This window comes from Chiloscyllium plagiosum, chromosome 29, assembly GCF_004010195.1.
Source record: "Chiloscyllium plagiosum isolate BGI_BamShark_2017 chromosome 29, ASM401019v2, whole genome shotgun sequence".
In the NCBI taxonomy this organism is placed as follows: domain Eukaryota; kingdom Metazoa; phylum Chordata; class Chondrichthyes; order Orectolobiformes; family Hemiscylliidae; genus Chiloscyllium; species Chiloscyllium plagiosum.
The window spans coordinates 14,796,409-14,820,629 of NC_057738.1; the positions used below are offsets into that span (position 1 = coordinate 14,796,409).

Here is a 24,221-nt window from a genome sequence, read left to right on the forward strand (position 1 = left end):
CTATAACTCTTGCCCTGTAGTGCACACTTATCCCTCTCCATCACTAGAGTAAAAGTCACCGAATTGTGGTCACTGTCCCCAAAGTGCTCACCTACCTCCAATTCTAACACCTGGCCTGGTTCGTTACCCAGAATCAAATCCAGTATGGCCTCACCTCTTGTTGGCCTTCAACTGACTGCCATCAATCACGCTATGCTTTGCCAAATAGTCATAAATCCTATCCATCAGAATTCTTTCCAAAACTTTGCTGACCACAGACATAAGACTCTGGATTAGTGGTGCTGGAAGAGCACAGCAGTTCAGGCAGCATCCGAGAAGCAGTAAAATCGATGTTTCGGGCAAAAGCCCTTCATCAGGAATACAGCTTTTTTCAGGACACAAGACTGACTGGTCTGTAATTGCCAGGAATTTCCCTATTACCCTTCTTGAAAAGGGGAATAACATTCGCCTCCTTCCAATCCTCCGATACAACTCCCGTGGAGAGTGAGGAAGCAAAGATCTTCGCCAGCGGCTTAGCAACCTCCTTTCTCGCTTCCCAGGGCAGCCTAGGATAAATCTGATCTGGCTCTGGGGTCTTATCGATCTGGCTCTGGGGTCTTATCGATCTGGCTCTGGGGTCTTATCAATCTTAATGTTTTCCAAAATTTTCAGCTCATCAACTTCATCAATCTTGATCTGGTCAAGACTGTATCCCAGTTCCTCAAAGTTCTCATTCACAACAAGTTCCCTTTTCTTAGTGAAAATTGAAGCAAAAAACCCATTTAGGGCTTCCCCTATCTGTCAGACTCCACGCACAAGTTCCCTCCGCTATCCCTGATCAGCCCTACCTTCTCCCTGGTCATTCTTTTATTCCTCACTTATGAGCAAAATGCCTTTGGGTTCTCCCTAATCCTTCCTGCCAAGCCTTTTTTGTGCCCCCCCTCCCCAGCTTACCTCAGTCCATTACTGAGCTCCTTTCTAGCAAGCCTGTTATCCTCTAAAGCTGTGCTAGATCCTTGCTTCCTCCACCTTACATAAGCTGCCTTCTTCCTTTTGACGAGAAGTTCCTCTGTTCTCGTCATCCAAGGTTCCTTAATCCTACCCCTTCTTACCTGTCTCAGAGGAACAAATTCGTGCATCGCTCACAACAACTGCTCCTTAAATAGATTCCAGCATGTCTGCTGTGCTCATTCTGTGGAACAATTGCTCCCAGTCTATACTTCTCAACTCCCGTCTGATAGCATCATAATTTCCTTTTCCCCAATTAAATATCTTCCCTCAGTAACTTCTCCTTGCCCTCTCCAAGGATTGGATGAATGGCCCTTAGTTCTATGAAGTCACCTGAACCCATCTGCTTGTATTTTGTTTATTACCTTACACAATCAAGTCCTTGCCTTTTCAGGATTCGGAGATGCCGGTGTTGGACTGGGGTGTACAAAGTTAAAAATCACACAACACCAGGTTATAGTCCAACAGGTTTAATTGGAAGTACTAGCTTTCGGAGCGTCGCTCCTTCATCAGGTGGTTGAAGCTAGTGTGCTTCCAATTAAACCTGTTGGACTATAACCTGGTGTTGTGTGATTTTTAACTTTGTCTTTTCAGTGAATAGAAAACCAAAGAAACATATTCATCTTGCTCATCCATGTGTTTCAAGTTGGGGTTTGTCTTTGTCTTCTCAGTGTGAACTTCAGAACCCCAGTACCATTCTGTTCTATATTCAGTTCCAAAGAAGTCATATTTGACTCAAAACATTAACTCTGCCTCGCTCTCTCCGCAAATGCTATTAGATGTATTGAGCATTTGCTGTTTTAATTGCATATTTTCAGCATCTAATTTGCTTTTACTGACCATACAGACGAGTTTCAATTATAAATAAAGTGGTACCACATACTTGTTTTGGGTGATTTGAGTGGTTGAGCAAGCTGAACCTCTATACTAGAGTTGGGAATGGTTTTCAACAGTCAAGCTATTGTGTTCTGCATAATGAGTGGGGGTATCAGTCAAACAGGCAGAGATACCTTGCCTTTTAGTGTTAGTGTCAGATACATTAGTAATGTTGACTTTGAAAGATAAGTTAGCTCATTAACCAATTTATTGGTTTACAATTGGTCTTGTGTCAGTATCTTATCAGTCCATGATCTGTAAGTGAAAACATGTTGACCTATTTGAGATCAGTGTATCCCAAGCACACAGTGTAGGTGTTATTCTTATCACCTTTGAACTATTTAATAAATTTCTAGCAGCAAGTCTGTTGTAACAAACATCATGGTTAGTTATCACAGTGAACTCAAGAGAAAAGCGTCTCTGTAAATGCTTAGCTACTCTTGTATTAGAAGTTGCAGTGGTGGGTGTCTCAGGTATTTCTTTGACCTCGCTTTGCTTTTGCTCTAACAAAATGATGTAAAGAATGTCCGGTCTTGAATCCATTAAATAACCATTTTTAATTAGTGACTTCTGTGTCACTGATTCCCAATCAGACAAGTAATGTTTCTTCCCTACTTGCCTAATCAAATCCCTTCTGTAATATTTTAAAGACATGTTATTATCACAGGTTTATAAAAACAGTTACAGATTTGTTTATATTTAACTGCATTTATGTATTGTTGAAGTATTGTACTCTGTAAAAATATTGGAATATCCATCTTAAAGTTTGCTTGAGATGTGCATGTAAAAATGTGCATGAAACTAGTTTGATTTTGCATCATGGAGGGAGAGAACACTGGAGTTGAATCATTCAGGATTAGTAGGTCATACTTAGGGAGTTCAGACAAAATAAGTTAAATATTTGATTTTATATTTCTTACCACTTTGAAATGGAACCTTTTTAATAGAGCTCTCTTTAATTCCGGATGTAACAGTTTCTTACGAGTTAATGCAGTGCATTGCTGTTTCTTATTAGCTTGCTGAACAGGCTGGGATTCCTGCGGGAGTTTTCAATGTAATCCCCTCTTCCAAGACCAAAACGCCTTCTGTAGGAGAGGTGCTTTGTACAGATCCTCTTGTTGCTGCAATCTCTTTTACTGGTTCCACAGCCACTGGAAAGGTGGGTATTTGGTGTTTGATGATGAGCTGAATTTTACTGATGCATCTTGTTACATTGCTTGACCTACTTGCAAGTTGTTGATGCTTTATTCCTTGAAAATATTCAGTCAAGTTGCATGAGACATTTAGGGTAATGTTTTTGTTTTCATACTGAAACTAGTTTGCAAGATTTACAGGATTAATACACTGAAATTTGACAATAAATCCTTGGAGAATATGTAAACAGACGATAATGTACTTTATAACAATTGTTATAATGTAATAAACCATTGGAATCTACTTCATTATCTAGGTAAGAAGTTTGATCCATAGGATGGCTCATTGGATGAAAGTATAAAGTGAATGTAACTGAGGTTACTCTGATTTGTTTTTAATCTCGTTGTAACTTTTGCCAACTGTTCTAATAATGAATAGCCTAAATACTGTGAGATAAATAGGAAAGGTCCGATCGAATAATCTGTTCAATAATATTGGTATTTTAGAACTTTATGATATATTTCTTGTGCATTATCTACTCCTGTTGCTATCCCTACTTAAACCTGGCTCATTGTCCCAAGTCAAGTCCTGGAATTCTATAAAGACAGATACTCTGTAATTGATCCCTGGCATATTCTTTTAGCTGTGTAATTATAATTGCAGTTGTAAAGCCTCCAATAGGCAAGTCGTTAAAAGTACATCTTTACTGACTTCATTCATAGTTCTTTGCGTCTTTCTGAGAGTGTAGGTTTATATATGAAACATTATGTTGCTGCCCAAACTACTTCATGCAGTCAAGTTGAATTCGTAGAAGAGCAGGAGTAGGCCATTCGGCCCTTTGTTCCTACTACTCCATTCAATATGATCATTATTGATTGTCCAACTCAGTGTTTGTTGCCACTTGCTCCTCATACATCTTTGATCCCTTTAACTCCAAGAGCTATATCTAACTTCTTGAAGATATTCAGTGCTTTGGTCTCAATCGCTTTCTGTGGCAGAGAATTCCTCTGACTCACCCTGTCTGAGTGAAGAAATTCCTCCTCATCACAGTCTTAAATAGCCCATCCCATATCCTTATACTGTGACGCCTGGTTCTGGACTCCCTGATCATCAGGAATATCATTCCTACATTTATCCTGTTTAGCCATTAGGATTTTATAGGTTTCTATGTGATTGTCCCTCATCTTTCTATACTCCATTGAGTATAGTCCTAACTGATCCAGTCTGTCGTCATACAGAAGTCTTTCCAACTTGTGATTTGTCAACAATTACATGACTTCACCCTTGGCATTCTACACAGCTGTCATTGATGATTACTTCCTTTCCTGCTTCTTTCAACACTTATATATTTCATTTTTTTCCATTAGCTCTCTCATGTGGCACTCTTTCCTGTGGTCCAGTCTTGCCTGTTGTAAAATCCACAACCAATGTTTGTTATCCCCTGAATACCCACCCTAAGAATCATTTCTGTTCTGTCATTTGTGGACATAATCTGCAAGCACATTGGCATCAAATTTTGTTCTCTTCTCCCCCCTCCTCCATCTCATTAATGCTAGTTGTCCTACACTGTCATTGAAGTGCACTATGTTGTAAGTTGGAACTAAAATGAGACATCTATAAATTTATTTGTTTGAGTGAAAGGAATTTTCTTTAAAATGAGAGTAACCTCAGAATAGTTATTGTAAATCAGGATAGCTCATTGTAAACCGAAACTTTGAATAAATATACTAGTGGATTATTTTTGCTAAAATGAAAGAATATTGATCTATCAACCTGCAAACCTGATATATAATGATTATAATTACTGCTTTGATGTCTGATTAGCGAATAGAATAATAGAATATTATTTGAATTATTTAATAAATTTCTATTCTATTATTCTTTTAATAATAGAATGTATCTATTCCCTATGTACGACAAAATTTGAACTCCTTATTCATAATTTAATTAATGTATTATGCATAGAGGAAAGATGGCTGACTTGTCCTTTCCTATAGATTGAGGTTGCATATAGAATTGTTCTTTCTCATAAGCTACAATTGCACCTTCTAGATCCTCCTCCGTCAAGCATCTGATACTGTGAAGAAGGCTTCGATGGAACTAGGTGGACTGGCTCCATTCATTGTGTTTGACAGTGCTGATCTCGATCGAGCCGTTGCTGGTGCCGTGGCCTCCAAGTTCCGAAACTCTGGACAAGTGAGTAGTTTGAAGCAGCATTCAAATCTTGGATTAAGTAGATCCTTTGAAAATTACCTTAATTTCACCGTGAGTTTGTTGAGGCTATTTTATTCTGAAATTAAAACTAGACAAATCACTTCTGATACTTTTAGAAACCTGCTTTAAAGAAACATACGAGATTGTTTTGTGATATATGGAACAAGGCCAAGTATGAATTGTTGTTCCTCTGCTCTGGTTATTAATAACTTCATATTTACATAGACCGGGGTGAAGGGGAAGTTTGGGGTATATGCAATACTTCCCACAGCCATAACTCCCAAGGGACTACCATCAGTGGAAAAGGTCCAGTATTCTTCAAGCTGCAATGACATGTCTTTGACAACAGGGACATTTGTTGATTTCCAGAGGTCCTGTTTGCTAAGGCTGTTGTATTGACCACTCTCCTTTACCATAGTTAAACCTGGCCTACCCGTTGATGTCACGTTAATATGCATGGGAGCTTCCACCAGCGATGTCTACATTAAATCCTGGGAACCAAATGTAATAAACACAAGCATCCTTCATGAACTTGCATCTACATACATCGAAGCCTTGCTCCTGAAAAAGCAGCTCAATAGATGGGCCTGTGCCTAGAAACTGTTTCCCATGGCAAGTTCTCTTTTCCCAGCTCTCAGTTGGCTAATGTTCAAAGGATGGCTAGAGGAAAAGATAGAAGATTACTATCTTGGTCTCCCTAAAACACTCGCAGTAACCACTTAAAAAAAACAGATTGCCTGTCAATGCAGCTCCTTCATCATCAAGCACAAATCCACGTTGAGACTCAGCAACCTGCCTGCAAGGAAAAACAAAGGCAGTAGTGGAAGAAAGAAGCCAATCCAGAGATACAAAATGAACCTTCTTACACAATGTACCCCCACTGTGGATTCAAAATGGGGCTTATCTGTTACATGTAGACTCATCCGGTCTAACAGTCATCATTTTTCGTTCTAACGGACTGCCAACAGCAAATGAAAATTAATATTTCTTTGAAATGTGTTAAATTCCTTTCAGCTCTATTCCTGAAGGGCTTTTGCGCGAAACGTCTATTTTCCTGCTCCTCGAATGCTGCCTGACCTGCTGTGCTTTTCCCACACCACTCTAATCTAAACTTAAATTCCTTTCAGTTATGTGACTGTATACTCAAGGTGTTCAAAACCTCTTTTGAAAGTTAAATCCCCTGTGCCATCAGCCAAAGTTATTTGAAAAATTTGACCTCCATATTACTGTTCTCTGGCAGCATGTGTCAGTGCTCTGCCTGTAGGATTCCTTCACACTCGATTTTCCTTTTGGTGCTGGTGGAAATGGAAAGGAATGAAAAGGCTCATGATTTTATAAAATCAGCTCTTAAACACACTTTTTTTGTATTATCTAGAACTATCACTATAAAGTAATTACAACTACCCCGTAGTTAATTTCAATGTGCTGAAAATTCCAATGAATTATCGGTATAGTTGTAATACTAATCTGCTTTCAATCAATAAACCAATCATTTTTGAGTTCTGAATCCGATTCAGTTATTATGTTTTTTTGTAATGTTTGAATCACGTTGGTATTACAGTTGTTCCTAAGAGCCATTATAATCATGTACATAGGTACTGCACCATTTCTACTGTAGCAATTTAGTTTTTTTTTCCTATTTAGTGAGGAAATTTCACTACTGTCCTACCTCTCTCTCATTTATTGCTGTCTGGAACCTGTTAGTGCTGCATACCTGAATATTGATGTTTCATTTCTTTGGGATCCTGCTTGAATGCAGACTTGTGTATGTACGAATCGGTTCCTGGTGCAGGAGGGAATCCACGACATTTTTATAGAGAAGATGGTGGAGACTATGCAGAGAGAACTGCGTGTTGGAAATGGATTTGATGAGCAGTCTACACAAGGTCCATTAATCAATGAAAGTGCAGTGCAAAAGGTAACAAACTAGAAATATTTAACCAAGGTATTCTATGCTACCAACATTAAGAACAAATATGTTACCATGAAGATTTCCAACATTTCTTTTATTTATTAGTTCTGAAGAAACTGTCAGAAAGAGCAATTTAGGGATGCTACACCAATTGTATGAAATTAACTTACAACAAATTGCATTAATATTGCACCTTTAATATAATAAAATGTTCCAAGGTACAATACAAACCTAATTGGACATCAAATTAAATCAGGAACTGTCCAAACAGGTGACTGAAAACTAGGTCAAAAAAGTAGGTTTTAAAGCATACCTTAAAGAGCTGAGGTATGGAGATTGAATGAGGAAATTAGAGCCTAAACAGCTAAAAGCATGACTGTTAATATTGATTCTTGGAGGGTCAGAAGTGGCTATTCATGTAGAAAAAATGGATAAGATCATGCTAAGATTCGAATTCAGTTTCTGATTCTGAAGTGCACCGTTTTATTTCTTAATTCTCTGGCCAGGTGGAAAGTCAGATAAGTGATGCTGTGTCTCGTGGTGCCAGCATTGTGACCGGGGGAAAGCGACACCGTTCTGGAGCAACATTCTTTGAACCAACTCTTCTTTGTAACGTCACAACGGACATGCTCTGTACACAGGAGGAAACGTTTGGGCCTTTGGCACCTGTTCTCAAGTATATAAATCTTCAATATTTTTTATTAGAAGCAAATTTATAATAAGTTTATATCTGTAACAGAAAGGGACATTTACTCAGGATTTTAAGGACTTGAGCCAATGTTCTTGCCACCATAATCACAATTTTCTGGATTGAAGGACTAGAGTTAACAGTAAATGTTGGTTGTAGCACAAGTCTTTTAAAACAAAGCAACTGTTAAATGCCAGGTAAAGCACCTGAATTAGTACCAGTACCAGTAAACCACCAAGTGGTAACTAAGACTGAAATATGAAACCAGTGTCATCACAAAATCAGGTATTTATCTTTTCACTTAATTGGTGGTCAGATGTGAAAATACCAATTTATTAATTAAGTTCAGGTACAACAGAAAAACTACGTGGGTTGGTGACAAATGCAACTTGCGTTATGGTGTAGCATTGCTTTTAATGAAGTGTTTGACAACTGAATGGCCAGTCTAAGTGTGGTGAGCCCCAGAGCAACTGTCCCTAAATACAGTGTACAGTTTTCATTTGGTCATGTGAGGTCTCTGTTTAGCAAGGCAGGAGACATCTGTGCTTATCAGTATTGGATCAATATAACCAGGGCACCCAGATTTAAGATATTTAACAATAAGTCAAAGTAATGATGAGAAGAGGGTTTTTACACAGAATTATGATTTACCTGAAAGGATGAGGAAAGTAGATTCAACACCACGTTTCAACTGAATTGAAATGAGGGGGGAAAAGATGTGTGTGGCTATGGGAGTAAATGGGTAGTTCAAAGAGCGGCACAAGTATGTCAGAATGTAGAGAATAAGATGAGAAATTAGGGTATTTCGCCTTTTGAGCCTCTTTCACATATACTGCGATCATTTACAATCAAACTTCATAAATTCTATTTTGTCCTATATTCCTTAATATCTTTGTTATTGAGATCTGTAAATCTGGGGTTAAAAATGAACAATTGACCTAATTTAATTTGCCATTTTCTACCAACAACCACCTTCTACTAATTGCATCCTGTGAAAGGTGCCCAACCAATGTCAATTTCCACCAATCTACCGATCTGTTCCCTTTAATGACTTGAAAACCTCAACCAGAAGACCTCTTAACCTGCAACAGTCTGGTCATTCCTTCCTTAAAATGTTTAATCTCTCCTTGTAGCTTAACTCATGGAATTCGGGTGTCATTTTAGTAAATCTGTGCTGCGCTCTCACCTGGCCCTCTAAAGCTATGTTGCCCAGTATTTACATGTATGCACAATACACCTGTGGGTACTCTGTCAAAGACCATATACAGATTTAAAGACTGTGTGTGCTAGGTAAAATGTATCCATACATTTGATTTGAACTGGACTTCCTCTGACTCTCGCTGCATCGTGCAGTCAACTTCATTGCTGCACTTTTGCACTTGTACATTCAGCATGAATGAATGCACTAAAACCTACTACTTTATCTTTATACCACCCAAAACCATGTCAGTTTGCAGAGTATTCCTGTCCTCCCTAAGTAATTTGTGAATCTGTACTAAATTTAATCTACAATTGTTCTGTCTAGCGTTCCCTCCAAACTTTATGATTGCACCACATGGGATTAAACAAGTTGTACACAACCAATGTTCCCGCTAAGATGTTTGACCACACAGCAATCCAAAAGAAACCATGCAGGGCAACAAACTGCGCAGCGAATAGATATAAGAAGGAATATTGATTCTGTCCACTTGCAATAGTTTGCATTTCTCAAGCATACTCCTCAGATCCAACTGCCCTTCCTTTTTAAAGTAATTTGGTAATTTAATCATTGTGTTTATTGCATTTATATGTCAACTCACTCATTTAGAATAGATTCATGTCATTTTGGTTTTAAAGTAGAATTCATTTTGATGTACCAAAAGTGAAATATGCAATAATTGGAAATCTGAAATATAAACAGAACACATTAAATACAAGGTTAAAAATCACACAACACCAGGTTATAGTCCAACAGGTTTATTTGGAAGCACTAGCTTTCGGAGCACTGCTCCTTCATCAGGTGGTTATGGAGTATAAGATTATAAGACACAGAATTTGTAGCACAAGTTTACAGTGTGATGAAATTATATATTGAAAAGGACCTGAATTGTTTGTTAAGTTTGATAAGGATTATTATCTGTAATAATCCAGGTCTTTTTCAATGATAATTTCAGTTACATCACACTGTAAACTTTTGTTATAAATTCTGTCTTACGATATTACACTGCACAACCACCTGATGAAGGAGCAGTGCTCTGAAAGCTAGTGCTTCCAATTAAACCTGTTGGACTTTCACCTGCTGTTGTGTGATTTTCAACTTTGTCCACCCCAGTCTAACACCAGCACCTCAAAATCATATTAAATACATAACAGTTTGGGCAACATCTGTGGAGAGACAAACAGTTTTAATGTTTCAGGACAATGGCCTTCTCATCGGAAGTTTAAAGCAAGTAAAAGGGCAGAGGAAAATGGGATAAAAAGCAGGAAAGATAAGGAATGGAAGTGGGACAGACACAGGCAGGCACTCAGGGTGTGAGGAGTCCTCGTTGAGGTAAAATGATGATGTATCGGAAACAGTTATAGAAAGTTCTATTGTCAGAACAGATGCAACAGAAACAGGAAATGGATGTGAGGGTGAGGAATTGACATTGAGGTAAGTGTGCCCAGTAACCAAAGATGGAGAAATTGGTGGAGAGTCAGAGTTGGACTATATCGATACAAGGTGAATTGAAGGCAAATTTAATGGAATTGTCTGTTTCTTGCTTTTGCTCTGAAAGTAGTCATTACTATACTGTGAAATGAGGGAGAGAACATGAACACACATGCTGCACATATCCTTTAAAAGGTAGGCAAGGCTAGGAGCTAATATAGGTTCCTGAAAATGTTTAATTTAACATGGTTAAGTATTTCTTCATAATTGGAAAACGTTAATTGATCTGAAACATCATCTCTATTTCCCTCTCCACTGAGTATTTCTAGCACTTTGGCTGCTTCAAAAATAATTCCACATATAATGTTTCACTCAATACCTTCCTTATAGTCCCACCCCTCCACCCTTGCTCCAGCACACTCAACGTAAAAGGTATCCTGAAGAAATTGATTAGTAAGCTTCTCATTACTTAATATTTATTATGATAAGGTATTTACTGCCTAAAAATAGCAGAAGCACCTTTCAAAAGGTAAATGGATGTACCAAAAACAACTGTCAGGGCTCTGGGCAGACTAACAAAGTCGATCTTTTAAAGTAGCCGGTATTTGAGGCTAAATGGTTTTCAATGCTGTAAGATTTTACTATTCTCTGCTTTCTTGTACTTACAGATTTCGGACTGAAGAAGAAGCTGTGACTATAGCCAATGCTTCTAATGTGGGTCTGGCTGGTGAGTGTATCTGTAAGGCACGAGTGCTGTTTAAAGCTAAAATTGTGATTGGCTGCTTTCAACTCTGACTGAATCAGGAAATAGTTTCTTGTATTGTAATAAAAACCATCCAACTTCACCCAATTATCAGTAAACTTTATAATCTACCATTCTAGGTTACTTTTACTCCAGAGATCATGCTCAGATTTGGCGGGTTGCAGAACAGTTAGAAGTTGGCATCGTTGGTGTAAATGAAGGTCTGTTATCAACCCCTGAGGCACCTTTCGGTGGAGTTAAGCAGTCCGGCCTTGGGAGGGAAGGCTCGAAATACGGTGTTGATGATTATTTGGAAATTAAATATGTTTGTTTTGGAAATCTCTAAGTCTTAAGGGTTAAACGTGAAAGCCATTGTCAATCACTGCTGTTAGTCTCTCAATTTACTTGGAAAACAACCTTACTGTTAGAAATTTTGTGTTCTCTTAAACAATAATGGTATTATCAACACTTTTTCCTAGTTTGAAGGATATTCTTAACATTTACTGATCGTGTACATGATTTAAGGCAAAAAGCTATTTCAGTTAAATTAATCATACAGCTTGGAAACAGTCCCTGGCCACACTGACCAGACATCCTAATCTGACCTAATCCCATTTGCTAGTATTTTGTCCACATCCCTCTAAACCCTTCCTATTAATATACCCATCCCGATGCCTTTTATTTTGTTACAATAAAATCAATCTATGATCTAACTATAGTTTGTTTTCTGACCTATTCTGGACATGTTAAAAAATAATCTTTAAACAAAAACATTGGGTTATACTTCAACATTTGTACCATTTCAGAAATGTCTAAACACTTGTAAGTTTGTGAATTGTGGCACAATGTGGCTAATAAGTACTTGTTTGTAAATTTTAACTTTTGTTCCAAATTTTAATATGTGAATTCAGTGCTTTTAACAATTACATCATTATTTAATAGTGATGTGCAATAATGTAACTATGGAGAAGTATTTAATTTCCTTGAGCTTGTCAAATGTCAAATATTCAAGAAATGTCCAGTTAACTTTGTATTATGTTACTTGATAACCCAGGTTAAGATTTACTGCTCTTATTACATGATGGATGTGTACACTCAATTTCATTAATACATTGTGGTTATTTGTAAACTGTATGTTTTCTGTCCTGAGGCAATAAATTTCAAAAAAGTTTAAATGCTACTGAACACTTTGTTCTTGCCACCTGTACAAACACAAGTGTGGTTTTATAGGCCTAAGTTAATTACCTTAGTACAGTCATAATCTATTTTCTGTTGAACAAGATCAAAATGACATGGAATCCTCAGATTCCGAAGGATGTCAAATGGTAGGTTACTCACCTTTCAATAGATTAAATGTTTTTGAAATGTACTACATTGTCTATGGCTAAAACAGCTGACTTAGCTGGGAGAGAATAATGTCTATTTAATGTCTAAATTATAAGGTAGATAATTTCCACTAATGTAAAGTAAGCTATCTACTAATATTTCTGTCATTTGCTCCAGTTACAACTTCAAATCTCTGCCCTCTTTTAATTCTGACTGCAAGCACATCCTTTCTTTACAAATTGTTTCATCTTTGGCAGTGGTAGCTTCAAATATTTATGCCCTAGCTTCTGTTTAAAATCTCTATTGCTTTACCTCATCCTCCTTTTTCAAACCTGGTTTACTGACCAAGGTTTTTGAACATCTATTCTCCATATTTATATGTGTATTTTATATTAACACACACACACACATTTTATTTATATATATGGCTTAGCAAATTTTGTTCAAGAATGTGCTTTTGAATGTTTAACCAGTTTAATAGAAACACATGGCGAGGGCTAATCAGCCAGAGTCCAACAAGAAAATATTTATCCCTCAGTGCCATTGTCCCATTCTCTCCTCGTACCCATTGATATTTTTATTAAAACATCGAAAACAGATACAGGAGTTAAAAGGTGTTATATAATGCAAGCTGATATTTCATTACTGCATAGATTTTATAAGAATTCATACAAAGTGGCATTTTGCCAGTTTGGATTATTCAGCAATGGAAAAAGTATTTACTTTCACAAAATAAAGGTCTTCTGTGATGTACTCCTTCTCCTATAGGAGAAAGACTTACGAATACTTTAAAAATATCTTTGTTCCTGAATTTGTTTATGCAGATAAGACCTCCAAGTATTGTTGAGAGAGAGATGGATTGGGCATGTATTCTTTAAAAATAAGCTATGCAGTAAATCGTTAAAATGAGTTGGTATTACCATAAATAAGCTTGTGCTCCCAGTGGATTACACATATATAAGTAACCTATGATAGTGTATGGCTAGGCTAATGGCTTATCCATATACAGATTCCCAATCTGTTGAAGGTATAAAATACTACTATATTTCTGGCCTCACCAAATGTCAGAAAAAAAAACGCTGACACACTAAATGGTCCAAGTTAAACAATTCAATTAAATTTATTGTCACTTACACTACACAGAAGCAAGAATAAATCAGCAAGTTAGATAGCAATACATTAAGTTATTTTGAGTTGACTATTTTTTTTTGTCCTTGGAGTTCTTTCACTGACATGTACTGAACAGAAATATCTAGGTACTTTAACCTATTGGCTCACTACTCTTCAATAATGTGAGCTATTGAAATGGCCAAAGCTATAAGACCTCTCTTTCTGTTGGGAGGTTTTAGAAGATAGAGCTGGTAAAAAGCCAAAATCAAATACAAATAGTGCAGTAGCACTTCACATTCAAGTATATTGGTTATATCTCATCCAGGAATAAACAAACTAGTCCTCAAGACAATTATTGGCCTGTCATGTATGGCACAGACATTCATCCACACTTCTTCACAAAAAGCTTAATTAGGAAAAATACAAAATGCACCAAATGTAATTAGCTCTAATTCAAAATTTGGGCCTGACTTCATTCAAAAAGATAGTGTATTTTAAAATGTAGAAACAACAGTTTCATGGCTGACATCCATTGTTAAATTTAATCGCTGCAGTGGGCTAGTTCATAAACACGTCAACAGAGGATTTCTGATGGGTTGAAGCTCACCAGAGCACAGACACTGCTGTACCCTCTCTCCACTTGAAGCAGTAACATGTCAGGGTTTAGTTTTGGTTTCTGTGGAATTTCAGGACCAATCTCAGCAGTTTGCTCATCATGGAACCTTTATCTCACCTGTCAGGACCCAACTGGGACATCAGGAGTTGAAGCACCATCCTAGCTCCCCCATAAAAGAGGAACAACTCAGAGGATTGGTCCATCAAATAGAGAAATCACATTTATAAAAAAACTGAAGTGATATTTAATGGTAACTTCATACACAGCCACACTGCAAAGTGGTCAGTCCAGCGTATAAATCAAAAAGTATTATGGTATAAAATTCAATACATGACAGGATTGTGTTAGAGCACAGAGGATGAAAAATATCTGATAGGAATGATGGAAATTGTTTTCTAAACAAAAGCATTTCACTTTGCAAAGGTAACTTTGGAAATTATTGTAGTTAGCATAATGTCAGGTTTTGTAGTAGAAAATTTTGCAAACCCATTCCACTGATGACTTCCTGTAAACCGCTGGATTTGGGGCAGATATTACCAGCATTGGCAATCGTGTGTTACATGGAGGAAGGATAGAGAAGGGGTTACCGAGGAAATTGCCCCTTTTAATGGTGGTTGGCCCATTTCAGCCCTGTCTACAAAATGTAGATGAGCAGAGTGTTTGGAGAATTACAAATGACTGGATAATCATAACACAGAGGGAGGCCATTCAACCCTGTGTCCATGCTGACTCTATGAGAAAAACCCGACTAAGAATTCTAGACTTCAATTGCAGTTTAGCTCTACTCAAAACACTATGTATAATCTTCAAATGACAGCATGATTACAAAGATAGTGTCACACTTGAGTTGCAACATTCCAGAAGAATGGGAAGAGCAACTCTCTTTTCCTTGTAGCCCTGCAAATCTTTTCAAATAGTTATGTTCTGAAAACCAACATTCGATGCGCCTCCACCACATTCTAACAACGTATTCTAGGTCCTAACCACTCAATTCATAAATATGTCCTTAAGTTGCCTTTGGTTGTTTTGCAAAACATTTTAAATCATTGTACTCTGATTCCTGACCCTTTCACCAATGGATTTTTCTTTATTGCCCAGATCGCTTGTCATTTTGAATTCCTCCATTAATTGTTTTACTTGGAAAGATTAAGATAATGTTACCAACTAGTGGGAATAGGACAAAATTAAATGCACTTAGGTTGGTTCAGTTTTTCTTTCCCAATCTAGAAACTAATATTTAATCATTTTCCCTCTTTCCTTAAACCTACAGCACAAAACAGATGATTTGTTCATCAATCTCACTGTGTACATATGGGGTGCCTGGTCTCTATCCAAGTGGCTGTAATTCAAAAGTATTCAACTGGCTCAGTGAAGAATGAGACTGGAATTAACATGATAATGCATACAATGCTCAAGTCTTTTGATAGATTATGGATTGCAAATAAAGGTATTTGAATTTGGAGGAAGTACATTCTAAATTAATTGCTCCAACCTCGATTTGTCATAGCTAGCTATTACTTAATTTGCTTTACTAATTCTACCTACGACTTTGCTTTTGGCTCATTTGTATTTTAGTCCAACCAATTAGACTGAAAATTAGTCACAAAAAAAAGGGTTTCTCATTTATGGAAATTTCCCAAATGTAAACAGAGAATCATATTTGCACAGCTAACTGTACAAGAAACAATATTGCTGCACTGCAGAACCAAAACAGATAGGGACTGATGCTTTCATATTGTGAGAAAGAGAATTTAAATGTAATATCCAGATCCATTTGTTTCACTATGAATTAACCTTTGGTTTTTGAAAACTTTAATATTTAGCATCAGGATATGAAATGTACCATTCATGCATTCTACTAGTTTTCATTACCAATATGGATTTCCACATGAAGAAATTACTCCATGAAAATAATTCACGTGAACTTTCTTACAGTTGGAGCTGCTCTTATCTCACGTTTATTTGCTATGTCATTGCAGACGTATCAAAAATTCCTAGAAACATAAGTCTACAGGAAACTGAAATTACAAAGTCCCTCAGTAGTTCATATCTAACAAACCTCTCTGCTGTCAAGGTGTCGACATCCAAGATGAACAATCGAGAGCTGAAAAAAATGTTTCCTTCAGTAGTTTCTGAAAAAAAATCTCTTCCAGAGTACACCAACATTTTGAAAAGAAGATTTAAATGTTCGTTAATAATTTCCAAGAGGGTAAGTGTACCCAGTTTTGCACTACAATAGAAGTGCACCACAAGTAGACCGCATCCTTTTATTCAGCAAATTTATCTGTTTTGGGGATGATAATTAAAGGAGACTCCATTCTTAAGTGAGCCATTCACAACAACTTTATGGTTCTCCTCGATGGTTTCTCTGCTAAAGAGTGTGTTCTGATCACTGTCAAATTCTGATTCAGATATCATCAGACTTGAGTTATGTTCTGTGCTTTTGTGTTTCACACCTGAAGTGGAAAATCATAATGCCAAGTCAACAGCTGGTACAACTCTCAACTTTGTTCCATTTTAGTATTTGCATCTTGATCAAACACATATCATCCTGTTGTTGTGGTTCTGTTCGCCGAGCTGGGAATTTGTTTTGCAGACGTTTCGTCCCCTGTCTAGGTGACATCCTCAGTTCTTGGGAGCCTCCTGTGAAGCGCTTCTGTGATGTTTCCTCCGGCATTTATAGTGATTTGTACCTGCCGCTTCCGGTTGTCAGTTCCAGCTGTCCGCTGCAGTGGCCGGTATATTGGGTCCAGGTCGATGTGCTACTATTATAGGAGAAGCCAAACAGAGAACAGCCAGGGAATTCCTAGAGGCATGGCACTCATCCACAGATTCAATCAATAAGCACATCAACCTGGACCCAATATACTGGCCACTGCAGCGGACAGCTGGAACTGACAACCAGAAGCGGCAGGTACAAATCACTATAAGTGCCGGAGGAAACATCACAGAAGCGCTTCACAGGAGGCTCCCAAGCACTGAGGATGTCACCTAGTCCGGGGACGAAACGTCTGCAACACAAATTCCCAGCTCGGCGAACGGAACCACAACAACGAGCACCCGAGCTACAAATCTTCTCCTAAACTTTGAACATATCATCCTATGTGAACATTGCAAACAAAAAGCAACTTCTATAAACTCAATGCCTCACAATTCCTTACAATCACTGTAATACCTCTATAGGCATACTTAGAGGAAATACAGCAAAATTATTATGAACAGAAATGTAATTTTAAAAAGCTGATCATTATAAGTCATGTAGGTTTAGGGGTAAATATTTGTCAAGACACCAAGAAGAACCCCCTGCTCCTCTTTGAAATAGTACCATAGTAAATTTACCTGAAAGAGAGACAGGGCCTTATTTTAGCATCTTATCCAATATCAGCACCACCAGTAACGCACAGACCTCAGTACTGCATTACAATATCAACCTGGATTATTTGCCAAATCCTTGGAGCGATAGTTAAACCCATAATCTTTTGATTTAAGGGCAAAAATAACATCACAAATATTACATAAGGGCTCCCATAAAGAAGAAAAATGGAAGAAACACTATTTTTTAAAAGTGAACTACTGAACATTTATCTAGGGCACTGTGGGATAACTATCATTGTAGTAACCTGGAGGTATTTCAACATTGCTCTGATTAATAACCTTTGAAGGTAAAACGAGCTACCAAAGTAGTTTGAATATGCATTTAGAAATCTTATTGCAGTCTAAGAGTTTCTTCTGGTTACACATCTTGGTATTGCTATAAATACAGAACTAACCATATTTTGGCCTCAGTGCCATTTGTTCCTGATCATCCATGTTGTCTAAGATGGTGTACTTGTTTTTCTTCCTTACTTTGGTTCGCTTTCTGGTGCAAAAGAAATTTGTGTCACAAAATTGAAAGTTGTTCCAATGTGTTACTTTTCCTTCATGGTTCCTAATGAATGATGCAGAAGTTCATCATTATCATGTTTAGTATGCCTACCTCTTACAGCAACAGATACATGTCCAGCATATTCCGCCAATAATGATGATCATTAGAAACACTGACAAAATCACATACAACACACTCCAGTCTGTGAACAGAAAAATGAACAAAGTTTATGAAAGCAGCTGAATCACGCTTAAAAATTTGCATTTATATTTATATCATATATGTCACCTTTCACAACCCCAGAACATCCCAAAGCACTTCACAGCCAATGAAGTACATTTTAAATTGAATCATTTTAAATGTAGGAATCATAGCTAATTTGCACATAAGGTCCCATGAACATCAATCTGATCATCATCATATAATATTCCTTTATTGATGTTGGTCAAGGGATAATTATTGACGCAGAACTTAGGACAGAACTATGCCACGTTGCATATGGATCTGGAAGAATCAAAAAGAGTTAATAGTTAATTGAGTGCAATTAAGCAATGAAGACTTTGTAGGAAAGTAAAGTCTAATGGGAGACAGATCTAAGGCTAGATTCTGAAAAATAATGTAGTAATGTAGGGCTTATTATAATCTATAAATAGCTGCAGAGATGTCATCTTATTTACATGACTCTTCTCATTCATGCACAGCAGTGCACATAAGACCCTGAAGAACCCCTGAAGTTAGAAAAGATTAGCAGCTCACGTAACATGGTGAACAGTGTGGGACCTGAAGATTTAACAGCACCAGAATAAACATGACAAAAATGCTAGTAACTCAAAAGAAAGGAGGTAATACTGAATGCTGAGGACAGCAATCCTCCAAAGAAAACTTGTGACAACACTCATTGCTGAAGAATTCCACAAAGAACAAGACAGAAAGCAATTCAGGTGTGATGAGACACCTGCTGGAACAGAGATACAGATTACATCACAAGGTTTTGGTCTGTGGCAGTGGTTCCTAGTGCAAGTTTACCCAGTGAGCAAACAGACATCAGAGATTGTATGGTATGACCTGCCTGTACTGCAAAACAAAACTTTTCACTGTACCTAGGTACATGTGACAATAATAAATGAAATCAAAAACTAAAAATCCTTGGTTCAAAGGGGGAACCATAAACAGAATAGTAACTCAGGCTGTGTGTGTAGAAAATGGTGTAGCTCAGATCAGGAGTCATTTGGCTTTTCAATTGTGACCTGTTGTTATGAAGCGGAAGGTCTTAGCAATAGTAACAACTGCTTTTAGCTTGTTCCTGGGCAGGAGGCCACAGCAGGAACATCTGGCCTGCAAAGAGAAAGCATCCACCTCTCTCTCTCTCTCTCTCTCTCTACTCTCCGGAGATGTGAAAGAAAATCCCTCTTGTTGCTAGTTCAACTTTCCCCTAAGTTTCTTTCTCTGCAAACTCCCTGTTGAAAGGAGTAAAAACACCTTCAAAGGCACTGAAAGTGTAGATCCTCAACCAATTGAGAATCAGTGTGTTCACAACCCCATCAGCAGGGAGTGGAAAGGAACTCATGGACCCAAAGGAAAACCCTCATTGATGTCTGTGATCTGGACTGGTCTGAGGACTGCATTTTTCTGACTATTTTTGTCCTTTGCCATCCATAATACTGGTTTCTTGTCTTTGTGTTTGTTATATGTGGATGCAAATATTAAGAAAGGGGTACAGTTTAGGTTAAAGAATTATAGATTAGCATAAATACTTGTTTTCTTGTTAATGGATAAAACATTCTATACATATTATTTAACTTGGATTAGATAGTTGGGTAAAATTGGTCTATTTAGTAATAAACCTTTCACATTTGTGATGATTCCAGAAATAGTGGGATTTGATTTCCAGCACACTACACAAGAGAGTTGTGACACAACATAGAAGGAGATTATTCTGCCATTATATTTGTGTTAGGTTTTTGAAAATTCCACTGCCTAATCTTCATCAAAACTCTGTAAACTATTCCAGTTCTGGAATATCCATTGCTCTTGGAAAGCTCTTAACGAATCTGATACCACCTAAGGCATTTCAGATCCGAGCAATACTCAATGTGAAATCAATTTGCCTAATTTCCACTCTAGACATTTAACAATGATTTTAAAACAATGGCCTTTGTTTCCAACATAGCTGCTAGAGAAACAATTTCTCCCTACTTGTTCTACCAAAATATCTCATAGTTTTGAACATTGCCATGAAATTGCCATTTAATCCTTCTCTGATTTAAGGACAGCAATTACATATTTTCAGCCTCGCCATATATATCTGAACACCGTCATACCAGGAGTTATCCTCATGTGTTTTTTCCAAGGCTTTGACATCATCAAAGCACAGTGCCCATAATTGGACACAATAATGGAGCAGAGGTGTAACCAGGGATTTGCAAATATTTGGTATGGCTTTCTTGATTTTATATTCAATCCGCTAGGAGAAAGTGAGGAACTGCAGGTGGAAGAGAGCTTCTTCAAGGAAGGCATCCTTGTAAGAGGATTCACAGTATGTTAAAATCTTCTAGGAGAAAGTGAGGACATTCCTGAAGAAGGGCTCATGCCCGAAACATCGATTCTCCTGCTCCTTGGATACTGCCTGACCTGCAACACATTTTCAGCTTTATATTCAATCCCCCTACTTAAAAAGCCAAGTACCCCATACAATTTCTTAGCTGCCTTATCGACTGGTCCTGCCAACTCCGTAAACATGTAAATATATACCTGCAGGTTCCTGCACTTTTATTAGATAGTATTATAATAAGGTAATGGATTGTTGTAAAGTAATAATGCAGTTACCTGCAGTAATGCAGATTATATCGCTTCTCCGTGTAGTTCTTCTCAGACTGGGTTTCACTTCACATTTATTGACTTGAAATTGAAATCTGCTACCATCCTCTTCATGATTTTTATCTACAGATTTCAAAATTTAATTCCCTATATCTGGGTCATTTATGTATAAGAAAATCAATGTTTCTGATGGCAACCCCTGAGGGCTGTACTCCGTACCTCTTTTTAGCTAGAGAAATGTCCTTACATCATTACTGTCTGTTGCCTAACACTTTGCAAATTACGTACCCAAGTTACTACAACACTTTAATCCCATGTGGTATCTTTTGAGTATGTCTGTTATGTGATCAAGTGTTCTATTAGATGTTCATCATTCAGATAGATACATCGCAACACTGAAATGACTCCACAACACCGGTGAATTAATGCTTGACACATCTGCCTGAAATTTCTCTTTGGCATTTTAAGTAAAGCTCAGTAATTCACGTAAGAAGATAATGTGTTCTGTGACACCATGTGAGAAGGCATTTCTGACAGCTTTGGTCAGACACCATTGCTTCAGCTCAGGAATATGGGCCACTGTCTAGTAAATTCCAGTTGATAATGAGAAATTGTCACATAGAATGTCATATTAATTCCTTTGATAATTAGCTCTGAACACTGTGAGAACTGATACCTCTGAGTCAGCCTGGGTTGTTTGATAGAATAGGAATTAGAGCATAGACAGTCTTATCTGAACAGAGTTTCCTGATAAAAGCAGGGTTATGTTCTAAGCACATTAAGCAGAGGATTGCAACATAATAATCCTGTCACTTTGTTATTTCAATGAGCTCTCCAAGCCCGACTGTTGAGGAAATCAACCAGCCACATCCATTCTAGTTTGAACTTGCAGTGGCACTAACAGCTATTAATGAATGCTCACTGTTATGATATCACAGTGCAGATTTTCACCTTGGGTCTGGGTGGGTTGCGCTTCGGCGGGTCGATGTGGACTTGTTGGGCTGAAGGGCCTGTTTCCACACTGTAAGTAATCTAATCTAATCTAATCAATGGAACAAAAGCAGTTGGGTTTTGCAAAGGTTTAGATGCCTCTCACCCGATTAACACCTGGATGTTGAATGCAAAAATCTACCCTCAAGTGTGCTGTCCTGACTGGAACAAGTTACTCATCCAGACAATATGTTGACAATCTTGTTCAGCTCACATTATGTCCTCTGGTTCCCATAAATTGGAGATAATCATGCTCTAACTTCTAAATGCTGGCGATTCATTGGGTGGTTGTCTTTTTACGCTCCACATGACGAGTGAACTTATAGCCTGATGCATTGTTACTCCGCACACAACTGCCATGCCACATGAAGTACAGAACGTGAGCTTTGCTGAAAAAAGATATTTTGTCAAACCTCCTCATCTTGCACCCATCAGGATATTTCAACTTAACAAAAGAGGTGACAGCCATTTGCTGTTTTATTTATTAGGGTAATTCCCTGACTAATCAGTCAAATTTAAATAAAGCCTAGCTGTTAACTATCAATCAGCATTCACAGGTGTATCCTCCAAGGTTATGTCTCTACTAGAGTCTGCTTGCCAACCAATCAGCACTCTCCTCATGGAATGTATAAGAACTGAATTTATATTCTTGCAAAATGTTTTGATATGAGGGCAAGACAAAATTCTTCGACAAAATGTGACTGCTTTCAGCAAGAGATATATAACAGTTTACCCATACTTTCAAGCGAAACTACTCACCACAGTTGCTCTCTCCATCGTCGAAGTAATGCTGTATCAGATTCTCCATCCAGAATGCATAGCAGACACAACGCTTAGTGAATGGGTCACAGTGCCCATGACCTGAGCATTTCAGAAAGCAGACTGCAAACAGAACAAGCCATCAAAGATTATTCTCTACAAATCCTTAAGTATGTGTGTAATGAAACCCATGATTAAAAAATACAAGGTTTTAAAGCCAGATAATTCCTGGAGGATCTCCTATTGCGACAGACCACACCAATGGAATACAGACGGTTCTGATATAATGTGATGGTTCCATTCTCATGCAATCTTGCGTTATAGGAAAATTGCACAATAGCTGCATCATTCAAATTAATGGAGTCGGAATCATGTTATAGCCAAGTAAGGAAAGTTCATGTTCTACAAATAATGGTCTAAATTCTTCAATCGCATTAAAGCCAATTTGCATTGAAGAAACTTGTGTTATAACAGAACGAACTGTATGAGAAACAACAAGGTTGTAGTGTTACAGAGCATGGACTGACAAATTACTCAGACCTCTAGCAGCAAAGCAAATAGCCATTAAGATTTGTGGCATATTGCTTTATCCTTTGTTTTATTTTAACTCCTCCAAGCAAAACTGGGCTGGAGCCAATTGAGACCAACAGGTAGTCTATTAATGCCCATATAAGGATTTCATCCTGTGGCCCCCACCTCATGGCCACCCACCCCACCATCACACATGTCCAGCCTCAGATCGATTAGTAATGGGAAAAGTCACCACTGTCCTGTTCAATACTGAGTACAACAAGATGTTGCCGACCTTCTCGAAAAGAGTCAATACAGGATTGTTGCCAGCTTTGTAGCCAGAGACTGAAAACCCTGTTGGCTCCAGAAGTTTCCAGCCAAGTTCTCATTCTATGCCACTAATCTGCCTGCTAAGCACTGACTCCATTAGTTCAATCTTCATCTAACAACTTCAACACAATATATCATTGCACCAGTGAACTGCAATACCATTTGTGACAAGAGTCCTTTATCAAGCACTCTTTCACTTACAATGATCAATTATAGGCCAATCCACCTAATGTTAGTGGTTGAGTGAAAGTGGATTGGAGCTGGAATTCCCTTATAATTTCTAAATTCAGCTTTCTACAGAAATTGGGAACAAATTTACTTCAGATTAGAAAAGTATCAGCTAACAAGTTAAAGTCAGTATGAATTTGTTAAAGGAAAATTAATAATTGACCTGAAATTCTAATTCAGTTTCTTCCTCTGTATACCCTGCCTGATGTGCTATAGGTTTCCACCATTTTGTTTTATTTCAGATTTCCAGCACCCATACTGTTGTATGGAAAAAGGATAGTTTTCTGCAAACCAATAGGTTGACTTAAGTCATGCATTACGGAGATGCCTATAAAAATAAAAAAAATTAGAAAAGGATAGCCCATACCCTCAGGCCCTTCAAAGTGCATAAGGCACTTTAAAATGGACATTGTTTTGCTAACATTTCTGTTATAAATTCCAAAATTGGTATTTTAATTAAAACTTGCCACTTTTCCTACCGAAAGTAG

General features: G+C 37.7%; 2 protein-coding genes across 6 annotated transcripts in view; one reads left to right on the plus strand and one right to left on the minus strand.

Moving 5' to 3' along the window:
- The window catches only part of aldh5a1 (aldehyde dehydrogenase 5 family, member A1 (succinate-semialdehyde dehydrogenase)), a 32,937-nt gene extending 20,580 nt beyond the window's left edge, over positions 1 to 12,357 (plus strand). The window contains exons 5-10 of the mRNA XM_043719174.1: positions 2,879 to 3,022; positions 5,050 to 5,193; positions 6,971 to 7,129; positions 7,630 to 7,799; positions 11,109 to 11,167; positions 11,323 to 12,357. Coding sequence (XP_043575109.1) covers positions 2,879 to 3,022; positions 5,050 to 5,193; positions 6,971 to 7,129; positions 7,630 to 7,799; positions 11,109 to 11,167; positions 11,323 to 11,528 — 882 coding nt within the window. The 3' untranslated portion in view covers positions 11,529 to 12,357. The remainder of the gene's footprint in view (positions 1 to 2,878; positions 3,023 to 5,049; positions 5,194 to 6,970; positions 7,130 to 7,629; positions 7,800 to 11,108; positions 11,168 to 11,322) is intronic.
- Positions 12,358 to 15,330: 2,973 nt separating this feature from the next.
- The window catches only part of LOC122564389 (dyslexia-associated protein KIAA0319-like), a 119,328-nt gene continuing 110,437 nt past the window's right edge, over positions 15,331 to 24,221 (minus strand). For 4 of the 5 annotated variants that reach the window (XM_043719179.1, XM_043719176.1, XM_043719175.1 and 1 more), the window contains exons 18-21: positions 22,666 to 22,788; positions 18,211 to 18,301; positions 18,005 to 18,093; positions 15,331 to 16,690 (exon numbers count right to left, since the gene is read on the minus strand). In XM_043719179.1, the coding sequence (XP_043575114.1) occupies positions 16,515 to 16,690; positions 18,005 to 18,093; positions 18,211 to 18,301; positions 22,666 to 22,788 (479 nt within the window). In that variant the 3' untranslated portion in view covers positions 15,331 to 16,514. Of the gene's footprint in view, positions 16,691 to 18,004; positions 18,094 to 18,210; positions 18,302 to 18,345; positions 18,604 to 22,665; positions 22,789 to 24,221 lie in introns of those variants that run through there. The other variant, XM_043719180.1, reaches the window with a different exon arrangement.